The sequence below is a fragment of the Trematomus bernacchii genome, unplaced genomic scaffold (assembly GCF_902827165.1).
Source record: "Trematomus bernacchii unplaced genomic scaffold, fTreBer1.1, whole genome shotgun sequence".
Classification (NCBI taxonomy): domain Eukaryota; kingdom Metazoa; phylum Chordata; class Actinopteri; order Perciformes; family Nototheniidae; genus Trematomus; species Trematomus bernacchii.
The window spans coordinates 917,218-938,790 of record NW_022987589.1 but is presented as its reverse complement, the minus strand read 5'-3'; the positions used below and the strand labels follow the sequence as shown (position 1 = coordinate 938,790).

At 41.0% G+C, this 21,573-nt stretch overlaps 2 protein-coding genes across 3 annotated transcripts in view; one reads left to right on the top strand and one right to left on the bottom strand.

Moving 5' to 3' along the window:
• map4k5 (mitogen-activated protein kinase kinase kinase kinase 5) overlaps positions 1-21,573 on the bottom strand; it is a 64,019-nt gene that overhangs the window by 11,878 nt on the left and 30,568 nt on the right. Inside the window, exons 11-27 of one of the 2 annotated variants that reach the window (XM_034129009.1) lie at positions 21,137-21,199; positions 20,951-21,032; positions 20,717-20,833; positions 18,408-18,486; positions 13,475-13,533; positions 13,271-13,335; positions 10,649-10,693; positions 10,514-10,556; positions 8,177-8,390; positions 7,631-7,716; positions 6,044-6,085; positions 3,792-3,876; positions 3,630-3,709; positions 3,375-3,435; positions 1,872-1,874; positions 502-616; positions 208-266 (exon numbers count right to left, since the gene is read on the bottom strand). In XM_034129009.1, coding sequence (XP_033984900.1) covers positions 208-266; positions 502-616; positions 1,872-1,874; positions 3,375-3,435; positions 3,630-3,709; positions 3,792-3,876; positions 6,044-6,085; positions 7,631-7,716; positions 8,177-8,390; positions 10,514-10,556; positions 10,649-10,693; positions 13,271-13,335; positions 13,475-13,533; positions 18,408-18,486; positions 20,717-20,833; positions 20,951-21,032; positions 21,137-21,199 — 1,298 coding nt within the window. The remainder of the gene's footprint in view (positions 1-207; positions 267-501; positions 617-1,871; positions 1,875-3,374; positions 3,436-3,629; positions 3,710-3,791; positions 3,877-6,043; positions 6,086-7,630; positions 7,717-8,176; positions 8,391-10,513; positions 10,557-10,648; positions 10,694-13,270; positions 13,336-13,474; positions 13,534-18,407; positions 18,487-20,716; positions 20,834-20,950; positions 21,033-21,136; positions 21,200-21,573) is intronic. The other variant, XM_034129010.1, reaches the window with a different exon arrangement.
• Positions 1,891-3,362, top strand: LOC117481355. The gene is made up of 2 exons (XM_034129013.1): positions 1,891-2,352; positions 2,431-3,362. Exons 1-2 carry the CDS (start codon positions 2,316-2,318, stop codon positions 3,279-3,281), a joined length of 888 nt encoding a protein of 295 aa, XP_033984904.1. The 5' UTR covers positions 1,891-2,315; the 3' UTR covers positions 3,282-3,362.

Here is a 21,573-nt window from a genome sequence, read left to right as displayed (position 1 = left end):
ATATATGGTCCAACAAAGTTATGGAGACGAGCTCACAGAATAAAAACATTTCCATTAGCAAAGTAAAGGGACAGGAGTGCAGGAGATCCTCGTGTATTGACACAGTTTAAGATGATGGAGTGAGTAAATAAAACAGGTGTGTGTGTACGTGTGTGTGTGTGTGTGTGTGTGTGTGTGTGTGTGTGTGTGTGTTGGAGGGGCACTCACCGATGCAGCACTTATGGCAGCTCTTTGTGTCGGGGATCTTGGTCGTCAGGGCGAACCTCCTGAGGAGAGAAACAAGAGAGGCTTTGAGGCGAAGGTTTTATAAAATGTCATGACGTCTGAAAACAGGGAGGTCTGCCAGAGGTTGTATTTATTTCATTATAGTACTTTCACAGTAGTTTGTAAGGATGGTAGAGAACAAAAGCTCTGCACGGCGTGAGAGTGGCAACATGATTACAGTCCGAGAAGTGATGGTTAGACAGGTTCAGATATAAGTCTGTGAAGCGGTGGTCTCACCTGGGCAGGATTTTGTCGGGGAAGCGGTGCGTCTGGAACTGAGCGGCGAGGCCGGGCTTCTTCAGCTGCTCAAACAGCCCGATGAGGTTATGAGAATACAGCTGGAAGGTTTTCCCTGAAGCACAAAAGAGATTTATGAGTAAAAACAGGAAGGTGTGTAGAAAATAGTCAAAGCCAGGTGTATATACTCTTCTTAACTCCATTCTGCTTTCTGGGGTGTTCCCTCCCTGTATAAGTTCTATAGGTTTGTGTGCATGTGAATGGTCTGCAAAGGATAAAATCCCGGTGATGTTGGCAACAAGTAGAAGTATTTGGTTGTATAAGATATGTTGTGAATTTTGGAGATGATTACATCCATCTTATTTTCAGTAAAGACGTTTTGACTCTAACCCAGATTCCACCGGGTCCGTCTGCGCCGAGGTTTTGGTCCGGCCTCCTCCGGCGTCATAACCCACCGGGGGCGTTTCAGAAGCGTTTCAGAAGCGGAGCGTCTTGCGTGCCGGCTCGCAGTTTTTGTTGATTTGGGCATATTTCCTGGACAGGCTACTTTGTACAGACAAAGTTAATAATAATTGTAATATTCCAGTTATAAACGACATGAATCAAAGATGTGTTGCTGCATTTTAGTGGTAAAAAAATGCATTCATCATCATCATTATTCTATATATATAATTTACACAGTGCCTGTAAACCGGAGGAGAACGCTGGCATTTCTCCTACTTGAAAGACTATGGAGGGATAGGGTCTGCAAAATTAGTTTATTTTGGGGATTGACTGGATGCTCTGACCGGTCCACTTCCTGCCCGGCGCTATGCAACGCCTCGCGTCACGTCGAAAATAGACTTGCATCCTATTTTTAGCGGAGCCCAGCGCCGAGACGCTTCTGGGACGCTTCTGAGCCGTAACGAGGCGCGTCTGGTGGAATAGCACCCATTGACTAGAGTGGCTGCGATCACTGTAACGCGGCCGTAACGTGGCCGTAACGTGGCCGTAACGCGGCGCAGACGGACCCGGTGGAATCTAGGGGTAATGCTCTGGAGTTATTGGAAATGTTTGGACCACAATCCTATACAGCCAACAGTGGAATATAACTCTACTAAAAGTTAAATACTAATGAAATTACTGTAGACTCATCTTTATCTGACACTGTGCAGTAATCCTGCATTCAAACACAATTAATATACATAGAAAAAAAAGCTCTGCTGAATTCAAATGTTGATTAAGATTTTTAAACTTCATGAATAAACTTTTCGGTACAGCTCTAATAATTTCTGCTTGTTACACATCCTTGATCCCATGAAGCAGCTTGTAGAAATGTTAGATGTGAACAGGGTAAATCAGCAGTGTGACGATGATGTGAAGATGATTACCTTCTGATGAAGCCGTTAGTAGAAGATCAAATGAAGCCAGGCGAGGAAGAGGAGGAGGAACAGGAGGAGGAAGAGGAAGAGAGAACAGAGGTTAACTTGCTGGAGGTTAAACTGAGAGTAGTCTCTATAACACCGTCCTCACCTGGAAGAGGACAGACGGACAGTTTGGTTTTAAATGAGGGAGGATCTGAGTTTTCTGACAACAGATCAGAGGTTAAGTATTTTGATGGACAGGGTCGCAACATGTCCATCAAAATAGGTCCTACTTAATAGCATTTAATTGCAATTCATTATTTTCTATTTTTAATAATTAGTATAGAGAACAACGTTGTATATAGGTCCCATTATTATTATTATGCGCCGCTTTCCCCCTTCTACTCCAGTAGGACTCAGATGTCGCACTTTTCCTTGTACATGTGATTTGTTGGTGTTGAAGCTACAGGTATGAAGAGACCGTTCTTCCAGACAACAGAAGCTACAGGTATGGAGAGACTGTTCTTCCAAACAACAGAAGCTACAGGTATGGAGAGACCGTTCTTCCAGACAACAGAAGCTTCAGGTATGGAGAGACTGTTCTTCCAGACAACAGAAGCTACAGGTATGAAGAGACCGTTCTTCCAGACAACAGAAGCTACAGGTATGGAGAGACTGTTCTTCCAGACAACAGAAGCTACAGGTATGGAGAGACCGTTCTTCCAGACAACAGAAGCTTCAGGTATGGAGAGACTGTTCTTCCAGACAACAGAAGCTACAGGTATGAAGAGACTGTTCTTCCAGACAACAGAAGCTACAGGTATGGAGAGACTGTTCTTCCAGACAACAGAAGCTACAGGTATGGAGAGACTGTTCTTCCAGACAACAGAAGCTACAGGTAAGGAGAGACTGTTCTTCCAGACAACAGAAGCTACAAGTATGGAGAGACTGTTCTTCCAGACAACAGAAGCTACAAGTATGAAGAGACTGTTCTTCCAGACAACAGAAGCTACAAGTATGAAGAGACTGTTCTTCCAGACAACAGAAGCTACAGGTAAGGAGAGACTGTTCTTCCAGACAACAGAAGCTACAAGTATGAAGAGACTGTTCTTCCAGACAACAGAAGCTACAGGTAAGGAGAGACTGTTCTTCCAGACAACAGAAGCTACAAGTATGAAGAGACTGTTCTTCCAGACAACAGAAGCTACAAGTATGAAGAGACTGTTCTTCCAGACAACAGAAGCTACAGGTAAGGAGAGACTGTTCTTCCAGACAACAGAAGCTACAAGTATGAAGAGACTGTTCTTCCAGACAACAGAAGCTACAGGTAAGGAGAGACTGTTCTTCCAGACAACAGAAGCTACAGGTAAGGAGAGACTGTTCTTCCAGACAACAGAAGCTACAGGTATGGAGAGACTGTTCTTCCAGACAACATAAGCTACAGGTATGGAGAGACTGTTCTTCCAGACAACAGAACAGAGCAGCAGGTTATGACAGCGAAGCAGGAGGCTGTGGGGATCCACCACTCACCAGATAGAGACATCAGGTTGTTGTTGATGACGTACAGCCATGTGCATTTCCTCGGGAACAGCTGCAGAGGGAATTAAACAAAAATAAATTTGCTTAAAAGTATAAAGAAACGGATTAAAAAGTGAGCTTATACGCTCCTACATTAGCTGCAATCATTAGCATGTCTTAGCAAAATTCTGTCGGAAAAAGAAAGTACGTTTTTCGACCCAATCCTGGTTTTAATAATTCATTTTAATTGATTTTAGCAGCTGTTACCTGCTCCATTGTGGCTTCATGCAGCTCGTTAAGATTCAGCGTGTAGATGCCATCCTCCGTCCCAAAGATGAGGTACTGATCTAAAAATAAAACATTCTTAAGAGTTATTTACTGGTTTTAATAAAACATGTTTGTGTGCCACTGTTGTTGTTGAACCTGTACCTTTGGTGTCCGGATGAATCCATGACGTGGCACAGTTGATCTTCAGAGGACAGCCGTCAAACACTTTAGAGAAACACGCTCCCATCTGAAATAAAAAAAGGGAAACAGGGCTCAGCGTTGGATCAGTGAGGCGGGGAAATGTCAGCCAGAGTTTAATGAGTTGCAGCTGAAAGCTCTGCGGACCCCGAACATCAATGGCATCACATTTAATAACAGGGTGAAGACAGAGGATCAGAAACCCTTCATTCATCCAGCAAAGGGTTACAGCAAAGAGACCGTGCAGATAAAAGCTAAATAAAAAGACTAATGCTGGACCCATGGTAATATCCTGCCTGGTGATGGACATGACACTGTATAACATTGCAAAAACACATATGTGTTGTCTTTCTGTATTAAATTAACCTGTAAATGTTCTGTTATGTTCATGTGCAGAGCCACATTTAAAGGTCACCTATTATGCAAAATCCACTTCTTCATGTCTCTTCTACATCAACATGTGTCCCCTCTTCTTCATGTCTCTTCTACATCAACATGTGTCCCCTCTTCTTCATGTCTCTTCTACATCAACATGTGTCCCCTCTTTTTCATGTCTCTTCTACATCAACATGTGTCCCCTCTTCTCCATGTCTCTTCTTCATCAACATGTGTCCCCTCTTCTTCATGTCTCTTCTACATCAACATGTGTCCCCTCTTCTTCATGTCTCTTCTACATCAACATGTGTCCCCTCTTCTTCATGTCTCTTCTACATCACCATGTGTCCCCTCTTCTTCATGTCTCTTCTACATCAACATGTGTCCCCTCTGTGGAAAGAGACTCTGAAAGTTTCAGGAACAAAGATTCTCTCTCTTTTTGTCCTGATCCATTTCTATAAAAACCTGTCTGAAAATGAGCTGATCAGATTTTGGCCACTTTATGATGTCATAACGATGTGTTGGCTTGTGTAACCATTAGCCAATCACCAACCAAGGTAACCCCCCCCCCCCCCTTATCACCTGAATCTCCTCCTAGAGCACCATTGTGTTCTTTTTAACCAAATATCTCTCAGAGGGGCGTGGGGAGGGGCTCCTTATCTTCATCTAAAGTAACAGACAGAGAATCAGCACTTTGGAAACAGGGCTGAAACAGAGAGGATTATGGGTAATGCTGCAATGATCTGTTTGGTGTTTGGAGCCAAACACTTCAGAGGCATGTTTTGTATATATCTGAGACCTGTGATATATTGATGAAAAACAGAATAATAGGGGACCTTTAATATTGAGTTATAATCACAAGGAGTAAAGCTCACACAGGCACAGAGGGCAGCTCAGGGGTCCTTCAGGTGAAACGCAGGAGGGTAAAGGTATCGTACATCATTAGACCGAGCCGAATGTATGCAGCCATGTTGCCGTGATGTGTTTGTATGTTTCAGGTTAGCTACAATTATGACTTTAAGTAGTGACAGGGATGAGTAAAGTATGTGAAAGGGTACATTTGACCAGTTAAATGTACCTGCTAGCTAATATGGAATAACGAGTGTCATCACCTGTTTCTAAATTAAGAGAATGTGAACGAATGTAAAAGCAAAGACATCACTTATTAGACCGGGCCGAGTGTTTGCATATTATAGAACAAAGAAAGTCAAATGATTTTAATTTCAACTTATGCACGTCTGGAAGTCCCTTTTATGTCGAAGTGTGCAACATTAAAGTGGACCTATCATGCTATATTTGAATAATATAGTGTAGGACCATACCTATATAAGGCATATTTATACTTTTTTTCTTTCAAAATACCAAACAGATCATGCATTTTAGCCATGCCTCATTTTGCTCAATTTGACATTTTTTAGCTCTGTTTTAGCAAGGGCAGATTCAGTGAGAACAGCACCATCTACAGGCCTGGCATATGTACTACAGCGTCTCCAGCGCTTTCGAACGGCAATGGCCGTGGCTGTCTCCTCCTGATTGGTGGAGTTGGCCCAATAGCCGTAGCGCCACCGTCCTGACGTCAGGACAGTGTTCAAATCTGGATCAGTTTTTATCAGATCCGTTGCAGCCCCTTTTTTAGAGATTTGGGTATGGAGGAAATTAGAGAGGGTTGTGTTTTCTGACACTTGGTGAGTTCCCTGGAACACCGGGGACACATATTCATGTAGAAAAGACGTACAAAAGTGCATTTTGCATGATAGGTCCCCTTTAAATAAAGAGGCAAGTAGCCATTACAATAACAATCAAATAAGTTAACACACAGAAATGAAAAAAGATTCCCTCACCAGGACTTTAGGAGTGGGAGGAAGACCGTTGATGGCTGGTTTCTAACGAGGAGGAAAACAAAGGTAATTTAGAAAACACAGACAGCATTTATTTTTAATGAAGTAGCTTAAATTAGATCAACAAAACAAACAATGATTTCCTTGGTGTGTGTTACTGTGCAGCCATATCTCCTTCTTCAGCTGTGAGTGTCTGGATGTGAAGAGGGCACACGTATCGAAGACTTATAATAAGATATAACATATTTGAGGTTTCAGTGTGATGACAGTCCGATAGTTAGAGACACTGACTCCAGATATAAAAAAGAACTCTTAAACCACATGATTTCAAGCTCAAACCAGCGGTGGCTCGTTTCCCTCAGAAGATTTCACCATATTTAATTCATGACGTCTAATTATATCCTGATGTGTATTTATATAGTTTTTCCTCGGGTTGTTTTCTTTGTAATGTTGTCCTCCGTTTGGCTGGGGTTTCTGCTTATTTTATGTGCTTTGTTATTGTTTGTTGTTCTCCTTAAACTAAGGGGCGGTTGGTTGTTTAAGCTTCTGACATCTCCTGTCACTTTACTTAGTGTATTTGATCTGGATTCAATGCAGTCTCTTGTTTGTGCAAATAAAATAAACTATTTCTTACATTTGGCTACAGGGTGCACAATTCTATCTAAAGTTTATATATATATTTTTTTAATCAAGCAACAGCAATTATCCGTTAGCAAGAGATATCCTACACACCCAATCATGTGTTTTTTTTCTTGTTGATTTACTTTTGTCATTCGTCTTGTTCTGGATGTTGCACTTAAATAACATAATATATATACAGTTTTCATCATATTTTTCTTTATTTTATACTTGTCTTTTGATTTTTGCTATAGTATACTGTCCTTTTATTAAAGGTGGGGTAGGTCATTTTGGAGAAACCAGCTCGAGTGAGCTAGAATTTGAAAATACACAACCGGAGAAAATCTGCCACTTCCTTATAGAGCCCCTCCTCCAACACACACGAACGCGCACATGACCAATGAGGGCACGAGATAAGTTTGTGCACAGATGGAAGGCTGACAGGCAGGTAGGCCATCCAGTTATTTTAGCCGGGCCGGCTCAGATGATTGGTCGTGCTTTTTACAGTACCACGGCTTCCACAGATGATATGTTTTTATGGATTTATTGACAAAGCATTTAATATTTTCATTGCTATCGGGATGTTAAGAGCATTCCATGGAATATAACAAAAAGTGTTTCTGAAATAAATGACATACCCCACCTTTAAGTTGATTATTTTCTTGTTTATGTTATGCAGCCTAAACCAAAGCATCTCCTTTTATGATGAACCAAATTTGCAATAAACCAAAATAAAACTTTGATAAACTTTATCTTATGATGTTACTCACTATTTGAGAAGATACTGTTATTTTCTTACTCGGGTAACTATATTTATGAGGACTTTTACGTCTACTCGAGTCAATATAATAAAAAAAAACTTGGTTTTGTTGACTCTAACAAGAACTGCTTACAACCCCATGAAACCACACATAGGTAGTCAGGCTTATAATGCATATAAAAACATAATATATATATTGTGTAATAACTCACAGGGAATTCCTTTTTATCCGTGTGGCGCTGCCTGTTGAGCGGCTGCATGTTACCTTCTCCATTCACACTGTCATCCGAATCGTTATCTGCAGAATAAAAACAAATGTAAATATGAAATGTGTAAAACAATAACATCTGATTTATAAGATGAGACATGTTTACATGCAGCTCTCTTACCTTTACATACACGTTTAATGAGAGCTTGTAAAAAGCAAAACACATTTTCATTTAGATAGATAGATAGATAGATAGATAGATAGATAGATAGATAGATAGATAGATAGATAGATAGATAGATAGATAGATAGATAGATAGATAGATAGATAGATAGATAGATAGATAGATAGATAGATAGATAGATAGATAGATAGATAGATAGATAGATAGATAGATAGATAGATAGATAGATAGATAGATAGATAGATAGATAGATAGATAGATAGATAGATAGATAGATAGATAGATAGATAGATAGATAGATAGATAGATAGATAGATAGATAGATAGATAGATAGATAGATAGATAGATAGATAGATAGACTCACCAGGGTCGGAGGCGTGGGACAGGAGGCCGGGGCTGCTGACGCTGACGGACAGGAAGTCAGGAGAGGAGTGCTCCAGCTTGTTGCCCAGGTGCTCCGGTGTGCTCTGGATACGGGCCACTGGAGTCGGTCCGTTCTCAGAGTTCGGGAACCTCCGCACCGTCAGGGAGCGCTCGTCGTTCAGACCCAGCTCCTCAGACGAGCTGTTCAACCGCGGCTGAGAGGGGGAAACAGGTTGGTGGTAAATCAGAGTTCTAGTTACAGATACACACAGGTGTTTTCTTATTCAGGAGCAAGACACTGGTGCTGGCCTCCTTGGATAGGCTCAGAGGTGGGAAGTAGTGGAGTACAAATACTTTGTTACTGTACTTAAGTACATGTTTCTGGTATCAGTACTTTACTCCACTACTTATTTTTCTGACGACTTTTTACTTCTTACATTTTGAACCCAAATACCTGTACTTTCTACTACTTACATTTTGAACCCAAATACATGTACTTTCTACTTCTTACACTTTGAACACAAATACCTGTACTTTCTACTTCTTACATGTTGAACACAAATACCTGTACTTTCTACTTCTCACATTTCCCAAACAGGCTGGTTCCTTTAGTTTGAATGTGTGTTTGGTGGCGTGATCATTATTATTTAGAGTCATTGCGTGCCTATTGATTTGAACACGATCCGTGTATCCATCATTCCTGGTCTTCTCTAAAGAAGAGGGACCAATGAAAACGTTGTCATGTTGCCGTTGTTCAGCATGGAAACATTCATTAGCTAACAATGACATTATTGTTCTATTAATATAAAGGGAGGTCAGGTACTCTTTAAAACAGCTGCTAGTTATGGGTACTTTTTACTGAAGTACATTTCAAAGCCCTCTTTACTTTCACTTGAGTAAAGAAGTTTAGTCAGTACTTCAACTTTTACCAGAGTATTTTTAAACATGAAGTATCTGTACTTCTACTTGAGTAAAGGATGTGTGTACTTTTGCCATCTCTGGATAGGCTGCATCTATGAGCATGCACAAAGACGTTCATGCTCAACGCTTTGTTTGTTGCAGCGTTCTCCGAAACATCAAGGGCGTAAAAACTCAATATTCAGTGAAAAAACTGGTGATTTTACCGGCAAAACACCACGGTACACATGAGTAACTGATAACCTGTTTTATGCTACTTCTTCTTTCAAATATTTGTATTGAGAAGAAGCAAGTGTAAGCAATAGTACAGTCTTCTTTGCGTTGGAAATCATGCTTCGCTTTTCCAACCTCGAAGACAAACAGAACAGCCAACAAGAAATAATAAAAAAAAAAACATAGCATGACAGGAATACCATACTTAATGACATAAGGCGCTTTCACACCAAGTTCTTTGCCGTACTTAGTTCATGAGAACTTAGTTCATCAGAACTTAGTTCATCAGAACTCTTTAGTTCTCATGAACTAAGTACAGATCGCGTTCACACCGGAATAAGTCCCTGAGGGAGGATTGGGCAAATGAAGCCGCTGACGTCACTTCTTCTGCTTTGGGTTTACTGACAGGCCGCAAACAACTTCACGGCGTATACTGCCACCCGAAGTCCCCGGCCGGAAGTCCCCGGAGTTGGGGACTGGCTTCAGTAGAAGCTGCTGGGACTCCCAGCTGCTTCTACTGAAGCCTTCAGAGTAAATCGCCAGAACGCCGACACCTCCTCATCTCCACCGCTCCCATGTTTTCTTTTGTCTTGCCATAAGTTAGTCTCTCTCCGTTGGTGCGCGGGGCGAATGCTAATGCCAGCAAATACAATGGCGGCTTCACAAAACTTTTCCGAATTTTACGGGGCGTGGTTTGCAATCCACCCAGCCAATCAGAAATGGGAACCTTTTTCTCCCATGAAAGTACCACCTCTCTAGCAAGGACTGAAAAGGGGGTGGAAAGGTTCTCATAGTTCCGGATTTTTAGGGTGTGAACGCAACATTTCAAGAACTATCGGAACTATACTGGGAAAAGTACTCCAGTGTGAAAGCGCCTATACATAGTCATAGTGGGAAAGAATATACAAAATAGTATATATAATAAAAAGAAAGAAATACATTTAAAGTAAGTGTGTGCAGTGCATCTCAGCTGCTGTCCCCCTTAAAAAATGAAACCATTGAACCCCACATCCTTTCAAATTCCCCAAGTCTTGTTTTATGCTACTTCTTAATTCAGGCTCTTTACTTTTATCAGTCTTTGTGGCTGTCATGTCTGAAAAGTTGGTGAAAACTTTACAAAATATGTGAGCGAGCACAAATCGAGTGCATCAGGAATTGCATTTCAACAATCCTTACATAAAAATGTTATTATAATTTCTCCTCTCACCTTCGGGGGCAGAGGAGGAGGAACCCCGGGCTTCAGAGTCGACCTGAAACACAAAAGGTATGTCTTTATAATCATGTTAACTACAATGATGAGTATTTCTGTATCCATGATGTCATGTGTCGTGACGTCACTCACAGCTCCACCTCTTCAAAGGCATCTTGGAGGTGTGCGATGTGTCCCCTGCAGATCAGACAGTGATCAGTGGAAGATATGAGTCATAGAGCACGGAGGGGAGGGGGGGGGGGGGTTAATGGTGGAGGTGTTTATTTAAAATCCTCCTTAGAGATGAACAGTATGACTCTAAGGAGAAGGATGAGCATCATGGGATGGAAACTACAAGACATGTTCTGTAAACATCGCTGAGATCTGTCATCACAGACTGTGTTTACTGTGAGGTTAGAATGAAAAAATAACAAAAACAACGTCTGCAGTTCATCTTTACCCTCCATCAAATACTCTGTTATTTGGATTCTGCAAAAAGTATTTAGAGGACATTAGATATATGACATTCAAACTCTAAATCAACATTAAATTCTGTGCAGCTATTTTTTATATTAGCATATCTTGGGAGAGTTTAAAACCGGTATTTTTACACCTCGACGATATATTTTCTTAAAACTTTACTTGAATGTAATAATAAATAAATATTCTGCTTCAATCCACGTGTTGGCCTCTACATTTGAAAAGAATATATATTTGTACCCATCATTTTTTCATTTTAAATTAATCTTTTACTGTTAATTTTATTCCTTTAATTAAACTTATGTTTCATAAAAAAAAAACTAGATTAATCACTTTATTTAAATTGAGATTTTGTTCAGGATTTTTTTTATTATTCTATTATTCTTATTTATTTAAAAAGAATATATTTGTAGGTGTTTACATCCAAAATAATGACAATAGGCACTAGAAGCTTCAAACCTCAATGCCTGCCTGTCTGGGTCTAAAGTCAGCAGCAGCTTGTTTCTGCAGCTATGATCACGGTGAATGGGGGGGGGGGGGGGGGGTGATTTGTGGACATGGTGAGCACTAAACTTCTGTGAAAGGATGGGGGGGGGGGGAAGCGAGTGAATGACGTGAGGGGCTCTACATCTCTACAGTGTTAGTGTTACCGTTGGAACAACTCGTCCTCAACGCTTTTGAGAAGACTCCTTCGAGGGGGAGAGAGACAGTCGAGAGAGGAGAGAGAGAGAGAGACAGTGAAAGCAGACAGACAGGTGAGGAGGCAACACATTAGACTGCAGGAGTTGGGGGGGGGGGGGGGGGTCGTGCACACAGAAAGGTGAGGAGGCAACATTTCAGACTGCAGGGGGGAGGTCATGCACAGACTCAGGTTATATCTGGAGAATCAGCAGGTTAAAGGGAGAGAGTGAGGAGCATCCAGGGGAAGTTCATTTACACTCGGAGTCTATAAGGGATATCAAATTAAAGATATCAACCAAAATGCATTAGGCAGTTCTCTCGATTATTTCATTTTCTATAAATATTTAATGAGGGATGCAGATCATTCTCATAAATAGTATATTTAACATTATTATAAGTCACATAGACATGAACGTGCAATAAACTTTTGTCAACTTGGAAACTTAGTGAACTTGGAAACTTGCTCGCGATAGTTAGCGACTTTTCATAGCCTCAAAGCAACTATATTAAAGAACGAGAAAAAATTAAAATAATGCCCTTTTTAAAAAGTTGCTTTTACTACTGCTTTTACTACTACTACTACCACCAACATCTACTACTACTACCACCACTACTACCACTATTACTACCACCACTACTACTACCAACATCTACTACTACCACCACTACTACCACTATTACTACCACCACTACTACTACCAACATCTACCACTATTACTACCACTACTACTACCACCACCACCACTACTACTATCACTACCACTACCACCACCACTACCACCACTACCACCACCACCACCACCACCACCACCACCACCACCACCACCACCACTACTACTACCACCACCACTACTACCACCACCACTACCACTACTACCACCACCACTACCACTACTACCACCACCACTACTACTACTACCACTACTACTACTATCACTACTACCACCACTACCACTACCACTTTTGATCATTTATGGATTTTCTAAATCTATATGTAAAGTGGGTTCGAGTACCTTGAAAAGCTCTCTACAAATAAAGTGTATTATTCATAATTTCTTTTAATAAAATCAAATATGTCATGGTATAATATTTTAGATTTTCCATGCATGCTGCTCAGAGTAATCTCTCCCTGTTTTCTGTCGTTTTTTTAAATCGTATAATGCGCACACTAGGGTGGTCCTTAAAATTGTAAGTGGGAAAGTCTAAGCTCCAACCCCCAGAATTAATTCTATTAGTCAAGAAAACTCTCCTGGTGAATTTTTTTCCTCAATCTGACAACATGTACCCCTCCCTCATCAACCTTGAAGTTTAGCCTCAGTTGCAGCACCGTGGCAGGTCGATGAGGGGGGGGGTACATGTTGTCAGATTGAGGAAGAAATTCACCAGGAGAGTTTTCTTGACTAATTTCTTATCATCAAAACATGCACACAGCAAAGCACACACAAGCATTTAACTGATCCTAGTATGAGGAGCACAAACACAATCCAAAGAAGTAAGATAGCAACACATCCTTAACAAAGCATTGTGTTTCCTTTCTGTGGAGGAGTCTCAGAGGTGCATCGCTCTAATGAACGAGACAGGTAGAGAAACAGAGGCAACAGTTTCCGTGATTACCTGCTTGTTATTCCTCCATCATAGGGACTCCAGGGGGAAGAGAAGTCGTTCTCTTTACTCACATCCTGTGGAAAGACACATGCACACAAATAGATGTATTTATTGTTAAACTGCCTTTTTATAAATCAGTGTTTCTCTACACTTCAAATGAATTGACTTCAACCCAAAGTACATAGAAGTATTTATTAGAAATATGACTGTCACCATTTCAGAATGAGCCTCGGTTTCTTTCCGGAGCGGGGGTTCAAACTGGAGCTTGTCGACTGTAAAAGACGAAAATATGTGTTCATTATTTAATTGTATTTTTTGCATACACACCTTCGACACTAGAGGGCATCAGTGCACAACACTTCAACACACACACATTTGAACTCTTAGTAGCAGCAGCGTTGGAAAACACTCAGATGAACTGCTTCCTTTACAATGTACCTGCCAAAACACACAAGTCCTTTCTTTATTTATGATTCTACTATGTGAATATTTGGTCTGGGGCTTTAAGAAAAATCTCAAACAGATTCCAGTCGACACTAACCAGATCTGTTCACTGTGAGACGCAGAAATACAAATAAATCACGGCACAGTTTCCGTTCAGTTGATGTTTGAGGTCCCGTTTTGTCAAACAGTTGAGCTGACTGGTTTAGGATCAGTGTAAACACGCTGCTGTAGTGATGTAGAAATGCACCAACCTGCCAATAAATACTTCAACATAATCAGCTTTCAATAACAAAAGGACTCTGTATTCAGGGATTCAGACCACAGGTTTGTTTTCCTGTTTGAGGTATGCTGATAATGTGGGGGTGCTGCAGTATTCAAAACGCAGATAACAGGCAGTAAAGATGGAGGTACGAGTGAAACTAAATGACCCCGTTAGGATCTGATTAGTCATCTAAGGGCTCGTGTGCACATAGCGCCTCTTTCTGAGTCTTCTCTGTAGTTGTTTCCAATGAATAGCTCACATAACTTCCCAATTATGTATTTCCTCGGGACCATTAGCTGCCTGTTTCAACTCTGACTCTACAACAAAGGCAAGAGTGGCTAAAAAAAAATCTTAGATAACAAGAAAAGCCCTCATGACGTCACAGTAGTAATTGGAAGAGAAGCTTGTTTTATCATAACGAAGAACAACATATATATTTTTTTTGTTGGAGCAGATCGGCTGGACGGACACTAACCCCTAGATTCCACCGGGTACGGCCGCGCCGCGGTTTTGGTCCGGCCTCCTCCGGCGTCATACCCTACCAGGCGCGTTTCAGAAGCATTTCAGAAGCGGAGCGTCTTGCCTGCCGGCTCGCAGTTTTTGTTGATTTGGGCATATTTCCTGGACAGGCTACTTTGTACAGACAAAGTTAATAATAACTGTAATATTCCAGTTATAAACGACATGAATCAAAGATGTGATGCTGTATTTTAGTGGTAAAAAAATGCATTCATCATCATAATTATTCTATATATATATAATTGACACAGTGCCTGTAAACCGGAGGAGAACGCTGGCATTTCTCCTCCTACTTGAAAGACTACGGAGGGATAGAGTCTGCAAAATTAGTTTGTGTGTGTGTGTGTGTATATATATATATATATATATATATATATATATATATATATATATATATATATATATATATATATATATATATATATATATATATATATATATATATATATATATATATATATATATATATATATATATATGCTATATATGCTCTGAACGTTCCACTTCCTGCCTGCCCGACCTTACGTTACGGCTGCGCCGCGACAAAAATAGGATTCGATCCTAATTTTAGAGGAGCCCTGCGCCGAGCCGCTTCTGGGACGCTTCTGAGCCGTAACGCGCCGCGTGTGGTGGAATAGCACCCATTGACTAGAGTGGCCGCGATCGCCGTGAGCACCGCGGCGCAGCCGTAACGCGCAGCCGTAACGCGCAGCCGTAACGCACCGCAGACGGACCCGGTGGAATCGAGGGGTAAGGCCCAATTCCAATCCAACCTCTACAACCTTCCTCCTACAACCTTCCACAAAACAAACTATGCATTGTGACTCACTGCTATCTCTTGGCCGTGCTCTGATTGTATTACTACTGATGATATTGGGCAATGTGCATGTTCATCCTGGACCTTCTATTGTATGTAGCCCTAGTTCTGACCTGTGCCCTGATGTCAATCTTTGTCCCAATGATCTGAGTTTCCCTGACTTCTGCTCTCGTAAAGCTTGAGGTTTTCTACATATTAATGCTAGAAGCTTACTGCCAAAAATTGACCAGATAAAAGTACTCGTTCACAGCTCAAATCCGGAGGTACTTGTCATCACTGAGTCTTGGCTGAAGAAGAATATCCCAGACTCTGACATCGGCATCGCTGGTTATAATGTGTTTAGGCAGGAGAGATAATCTAAAGCTGGTGGTTATATTCACAAAGCAACACCTCCAGTGTTCTATCGCCACTAGTAAATCTGTCCCCAAACAATTTGACCTAGTTATCGTAAACATCAAACTGGCTCTACACTGACAGTCGCTGGCTGCTATCGCCCACCCTCTGCCCCAGCATGTACCCTACCTGCTCTCAGCACCCTCCTGGCACCCCACGCTCATTCTGAGTTTGTGCTACTGGGGGATCTAAACTGGGACATGCTCAACCCTCCTGCGCAGGTCCAAAAACAAATGGGACTCTCTTAATCTCTCGCAGATTATCCTCACTCCTACACGGTATGACACCAAAAATCCAGAAAAAGCCACCCTCCTTGATGTCATCCTCACAAATAACCCTGACAGGTACAACACTGGCGTCTTCTGTAGCGATCTCAGTGACCAGTGTCTTATTGGCTGCATTCGTAATGGCGGCACAATTAAACAGCCAGTTGTCACAAATTTGAATAATTGGTTTAAACGGCATAATAATAATAATGGCGACCGTCCGTTCTGTGATTCTCCAGAACACACAGATGGCCAGTCCGCCCCTGTGTAGCATATTATTTTCGATGAGAGATGATCCGAAAATAAAATTGAAATATTTTGCACACTTATTCCTAGTGTGCCACTGGTTACGGTGCCAGGGGTTGCCGACCCCTGCTCTAGATTATTCAGAGTTACTGACAGCCTGTGGGACACAACAGCAGAGGGTCAGGGAGCTCGAAGAAAATGAAACTCTACTCTAAATGTCTTTTTTTGTTTTAACCCTTTCATTGTTTTAACACACTGTTTTATGTTATTTTTAACATGTTTTATCTTTTTATTTGCCGAATTTGAATTGCTCAACTGTTTGAGTAGGCGAAACAGTTCATATTTAAAAATGTTTGTCCATGAGATGTAAAGTTCTGACAGTTCCTATTTCTGCCTGAGAGAGGGAAGTAATGGCGCGTTTCCACTACAGCGCGGAGCACGGTTTAAGAGTCTTTGGTTGCGTTTCCACTTGGCCTAGTACCGGCCGGCGGGTCCTAATTCACAGTTTTTCTGGCCTCATAAAATCGTGTGTCTAGGGCCAGAGACAACGAGGCTGAGTCGGGCTGAGTATGCTAAACTAGAGAGAGAATCGCTGACAAGGGGGCTACAACTACAACAAGATGGACATATTTGACCGTGATTTAATTGTAATACACGTTTCAAAATGATGCCGAAGTAACAACATACTGATACCGGTTAGTAAAAACCATGAATTAATGCTTTGACAAGTCTGCAGACAGACGGCAGGCGAAACACCTTTTAAAATGCGTGTTTTCTGAATGGAGATTGGCTAAGCTAACGCAGTATATGCTCCGACCGTCCACACTCACAACAACGGCCTATACAGACATAAATAAAGCAGCGACTGTATTCACCATGACACAGACAGTCTGTGGTTTGTACTTGTTTCACTTTTGTCTAGTTTCTGAACATATATGAGGAGCTGTGAGCTCTGAGGGCTAACAGCTAACGGCCGTGTTGTTTTTCTGGGGTTCTCATTGAAGATGACGTCACGGCTCCGCCTATACTGCGTTACTATAGATACTACCCCAGTTCCTAAACTGTGATGGAAATGCGTATTGTATTCACACCCTCTACCTGAAAGAAGGAAGCCTCATTCAGCTGAGAGTGACTACAGAGCGAGTTCAGTTCGGGAGTGTGTAGGGGTCGGTTTGGAATTGGGCCAGAGTGATGCGGTCTGAGAGTATGTGACATTATTGACCCACTTCCTCGCTCTCAGGCTTTCAGACTGAGCGAGGAAGCTCGTTCATACAAAGTGTCAGAGCATGCATCTTCACGTTGGTGCTCATGTAAAAAAAAAAATGATATAGTAGCCCAAACATATTGGTAAAATCCAAGGGGGCGAAGCTAGTCTGTCATACAACAGCGGTGAAGAAACTGGAAACACTGCAAGCGTTTTTTCCTCAGCGCCTTCCTCCCAGAAAAAGGCGCTTTGTGGACACTGTTATTTCATTTCTGACAGAAACCAAGATGTCCCAGCTGTAAGTATCCACCCCATGCAGAGGAACTCACCTTATTAGTGACACTACAATCTCACACACAGTTATCCGTTATGTGCGAGGGGGTGGGGGGGTGGGGATATTAAGCTATTTCAGAGGGGATTAAGCAGACACACACTGTCTCTCTACACTGACCTGCTTCCCCCCTGTGTCTCTGCGAGAAGCTAGGACCTGAGCAAGGCCTTCCTGGGTCTGTCCCATTGTTTGCTTCATGGAGGAGGGAAAGTCAAGACGGTATAAAAGATAAAAACTACAAACAGGAAGTGCATCGGGTACAATCACAGCACGAAACACAAGGAAGCACGATGGATTGATAAAACAATGTCACATATCTCACCTCTGGATTGTTAATGCGTCACACTAAAACTACAACACAACTTAATCTACGACTACTGATGACACATAACGTTACACAACACCAAATTCCCCTGCATAGTGACTTGTTTGGACCAGCTCTACACATAATTCATTCAGTAAAAAACATGGTGAGTGAACTTAATGGACTTCACTAAATCCACTTTCTCCCCCGGGTTATTTTTATCCACATTACCACATGCGGCGGTTTGGAGACGGGCCAGACTGTGCTGCAGGATTACAGTCTGACAGTCAGCCGGACTTCTGCCGACTGACCAATCAGAGCACAGATACACTGCAGGGGGCGGGGCTTGTGTTTACTTACAGTCGATCTCTGAGCGCGTCCTCTCAGCTCGGGCCTGTTTGTTGGTGGAGCGGATCGTGTGTCTGACTGCAGAGAGGGGCTGGAGAGGAAGGGATTTTATTCAACATATGGATCACAAAGTTTAACAACAATACGATCTCTGAACTACAGAAAATAAAAACAATAATATGTTTGTTTATTGAGGAACTATGGGAGTATGTTTGAGAAATGTCATTTATTCCTTTTGGCAATACATACATGACTATAGAGGGATGGTAATTCAATTATGTTAAGGTTTGATTAAATACAACAACTACTTTTCGGCAGGTAAGAAAACAAAGAAAGTACAGCCTAAACCAGCTTCATAACAATCCTTTAATACAATTGTGATGGATATTTATTTAATGGATTAATTGATATGATTTTTAAGCTGAACACAGATCTTTTGGGCAGAATTGAAGCAAGTGGTAACACATGGAAAACATAATGAATAATGCTTTAATTGTACAGCTTTATGTAAAAACATGAGTTTGTACTTTGAGAGGCGAACTTAGTTGATAAACAAAAAGTATAATTCTCTTTTTGGCAGAATTGACTTAATTGCTTTTGAACCCAGCCACTTTTTTTTTAGGGTGTAAATAAGTAATACATTATTTCTGAGCTAATTTAATTGTTTTCCCCTCTTTTTGTATTGGCTTCTTGTTCATTTATGTATTTCTTTCTTTCTTTGTTCTCTTTTACAATGTGTGTCACAACTGGATAGTAATGAAGAGACAGTTTTATTGTGGTTAAGGTGAATGCTTTATGAAATGTCCATTAAAATAATGCAACATTTTGACGGAGGGAGGAGCACTTGACAATCACGGTTATACCATGCATTGCCTTGAGTTATTTAGTCCAGCTATTACATTCATATTTAGAAATATTCTGTAGAAACTAGTCCTGAAACTGGCGTGTGACATTAGAGCAGAACTGAGAGCTACTTCGTCACATTATCATGCAGACCAGAGGCTTTTTGCTTCAGTCAACAGCTTTCATGCTGCTTTCATTCACGGTGGCCAAGACAGTGCTACTGCTGTCAGTGTGAGAAAGGCACAATGGTCTCCTAAAGGCACTGGTACCACCTCTTTGGCTGCCACATACATGTGAGCAGGAATAATAATGTCCATGCAGAGAATCAGGAAGAGGGGGGAGGGGAGCTTTGACATCAACAAAAGATCCCCTTCAATCCGTTTATTGCCAAGTTTTCTTAATAAAAGATTTTATTAGGATCCCCATTAGCACTAGCATGAGCATTGGCTATTCTTCCTGGGGTCCTCACACACACAAAAACATACATAAACATACATACAACAAATTTAAAACAACTCAAAATGTCATGCAATTTACAGTGCTGTATGAAATGAAAACTAAAATGGTCATCCAATTTTCGCCATTTTTGCATTTGACTGCTGATGGAGCATATTTTAAAATCCCTGTTTTATTCAGTCCTGTATTTATTGAGTTCTGTTGGTGGCATTGTTTTTGTATTGTTTGTGTGTATTTCTTTAGTTTTTTGTAACACTTTGCAGCATTGTGTTACCTTTTGTGTATGAAAAGTGCTATAAATATAGTGTTTGATCGATTGACTACTGCATGAACGTCTGTTTTAAAACGTGATTTAGTCATAACGGTCAAGGAGGAATAGTTTTTCAATCATTTTGCTGAATTTTCTTTATAATTTAGCTGCAAAAAGACATTCATATCATTGTATATACTAAAGCGCTGTCTATGTCTTTTTTATCAGTACTTTGTAGCACGGTTCATACACTTTTTCACCAATGACTTCTCCATGACCTTTACCTAATTTTCCATGACCAAAATAAATTACTCTTTCTCAGCGGTACCACTGAAAATGGTTTATTTTAACATGGAACAGGAAAATAAGGTCTGAAACATGTTGTGCCTATCTAAAACAAATCCAATAGGCTTACTAGCTTCTACTAAAATCTCTCACCAGCAAAATACCTCGTCAGTTAAATGCCATTTTACGTTTCATTACTATATCATACAGTATTTATTATCATTATAGTATTACTATTTCGGCGATTAAATAAAATATAAATTATATTTGATGTTAGTTACATTTCCATGACTTTTCCAAAACTTTGGGAAAAATATTGTTTTCCATGACTTTTCCAGGGCCTGGAATTAGCATTTTGAATTTCCATGACTTTTCCAGGTTTTGAATGACCGTAAGAACCCTGTTGTAGGTTGTGTCAATTTCCTTCCTATTTTCTCAAAGCAAAAGGTGAATTTCCAACAACCTTGGGGATATTTTTGATGGTTACCTCCACGTCGTCGTCGTCCACCTCGCTGTAGGGCTGGTGGTTGTCGGGGTTGTTCATCTTGTCGAGGAGATCCACAGCGAGCCGTCGGGTCAAACCGGTCTGAGCCACGTAAACATGCTGCAGGAAACAGGACAGGTTATCAAAAACTAGTGCGTCATTTAAGATCGGGGTCTCACATCCTGCGATCTCTCACTCAAAGTCCAGGAGAACTACAATTAGAATAAGAGTTATTACCGATAGCAGTTTCTCTGCAGTGGGCCTTTTCTTTGGGTTCTTTGTCAGGGACACTTTGATAAAGTTTTGGAAGTGGCTAGACCTGAGGAACAAGATCATTTTTGATTTAATGCAAAGATTGAACAAAGTGTAAAGAATCATTAACATCGTCGCAGAACAGCACACTCAATATCATCAGGCACTCACCATTTGGCTTTGTCTTTTAGCTTCGGAGGCTGGAAGCTGCTCTTTGACATCAAAAACAAGGCCCTAAAAACAAAACAAGAACACTTGGATTAAGAGTGGTGAAGACACACTTAAAAATGGAAATAAACTTTAGTAAAGAGACCCTTAATTGGTCTGTAACCTCTTAAATAAAAGCCTAACACGTATTTTGATACAAACAGGATGGCTGTGTAAGAAATAATAATAATAATAATAATAATAATAATAACAGATCTCTTGTGTGATACCATGGATGTTTAATAAGAACTGGATACAGCGTCGGAGGCGGGGTCTCGTTCTTTCCTATGAGAGCTGCTCATTGGCGCATGAAGACAAAATGGCCCAACTTTTGAGAGAGCGAAACGTCACAGATTACCCATCATGCCTAGCTGTCGGAGCAGAAGAACCCGTATGTGCAG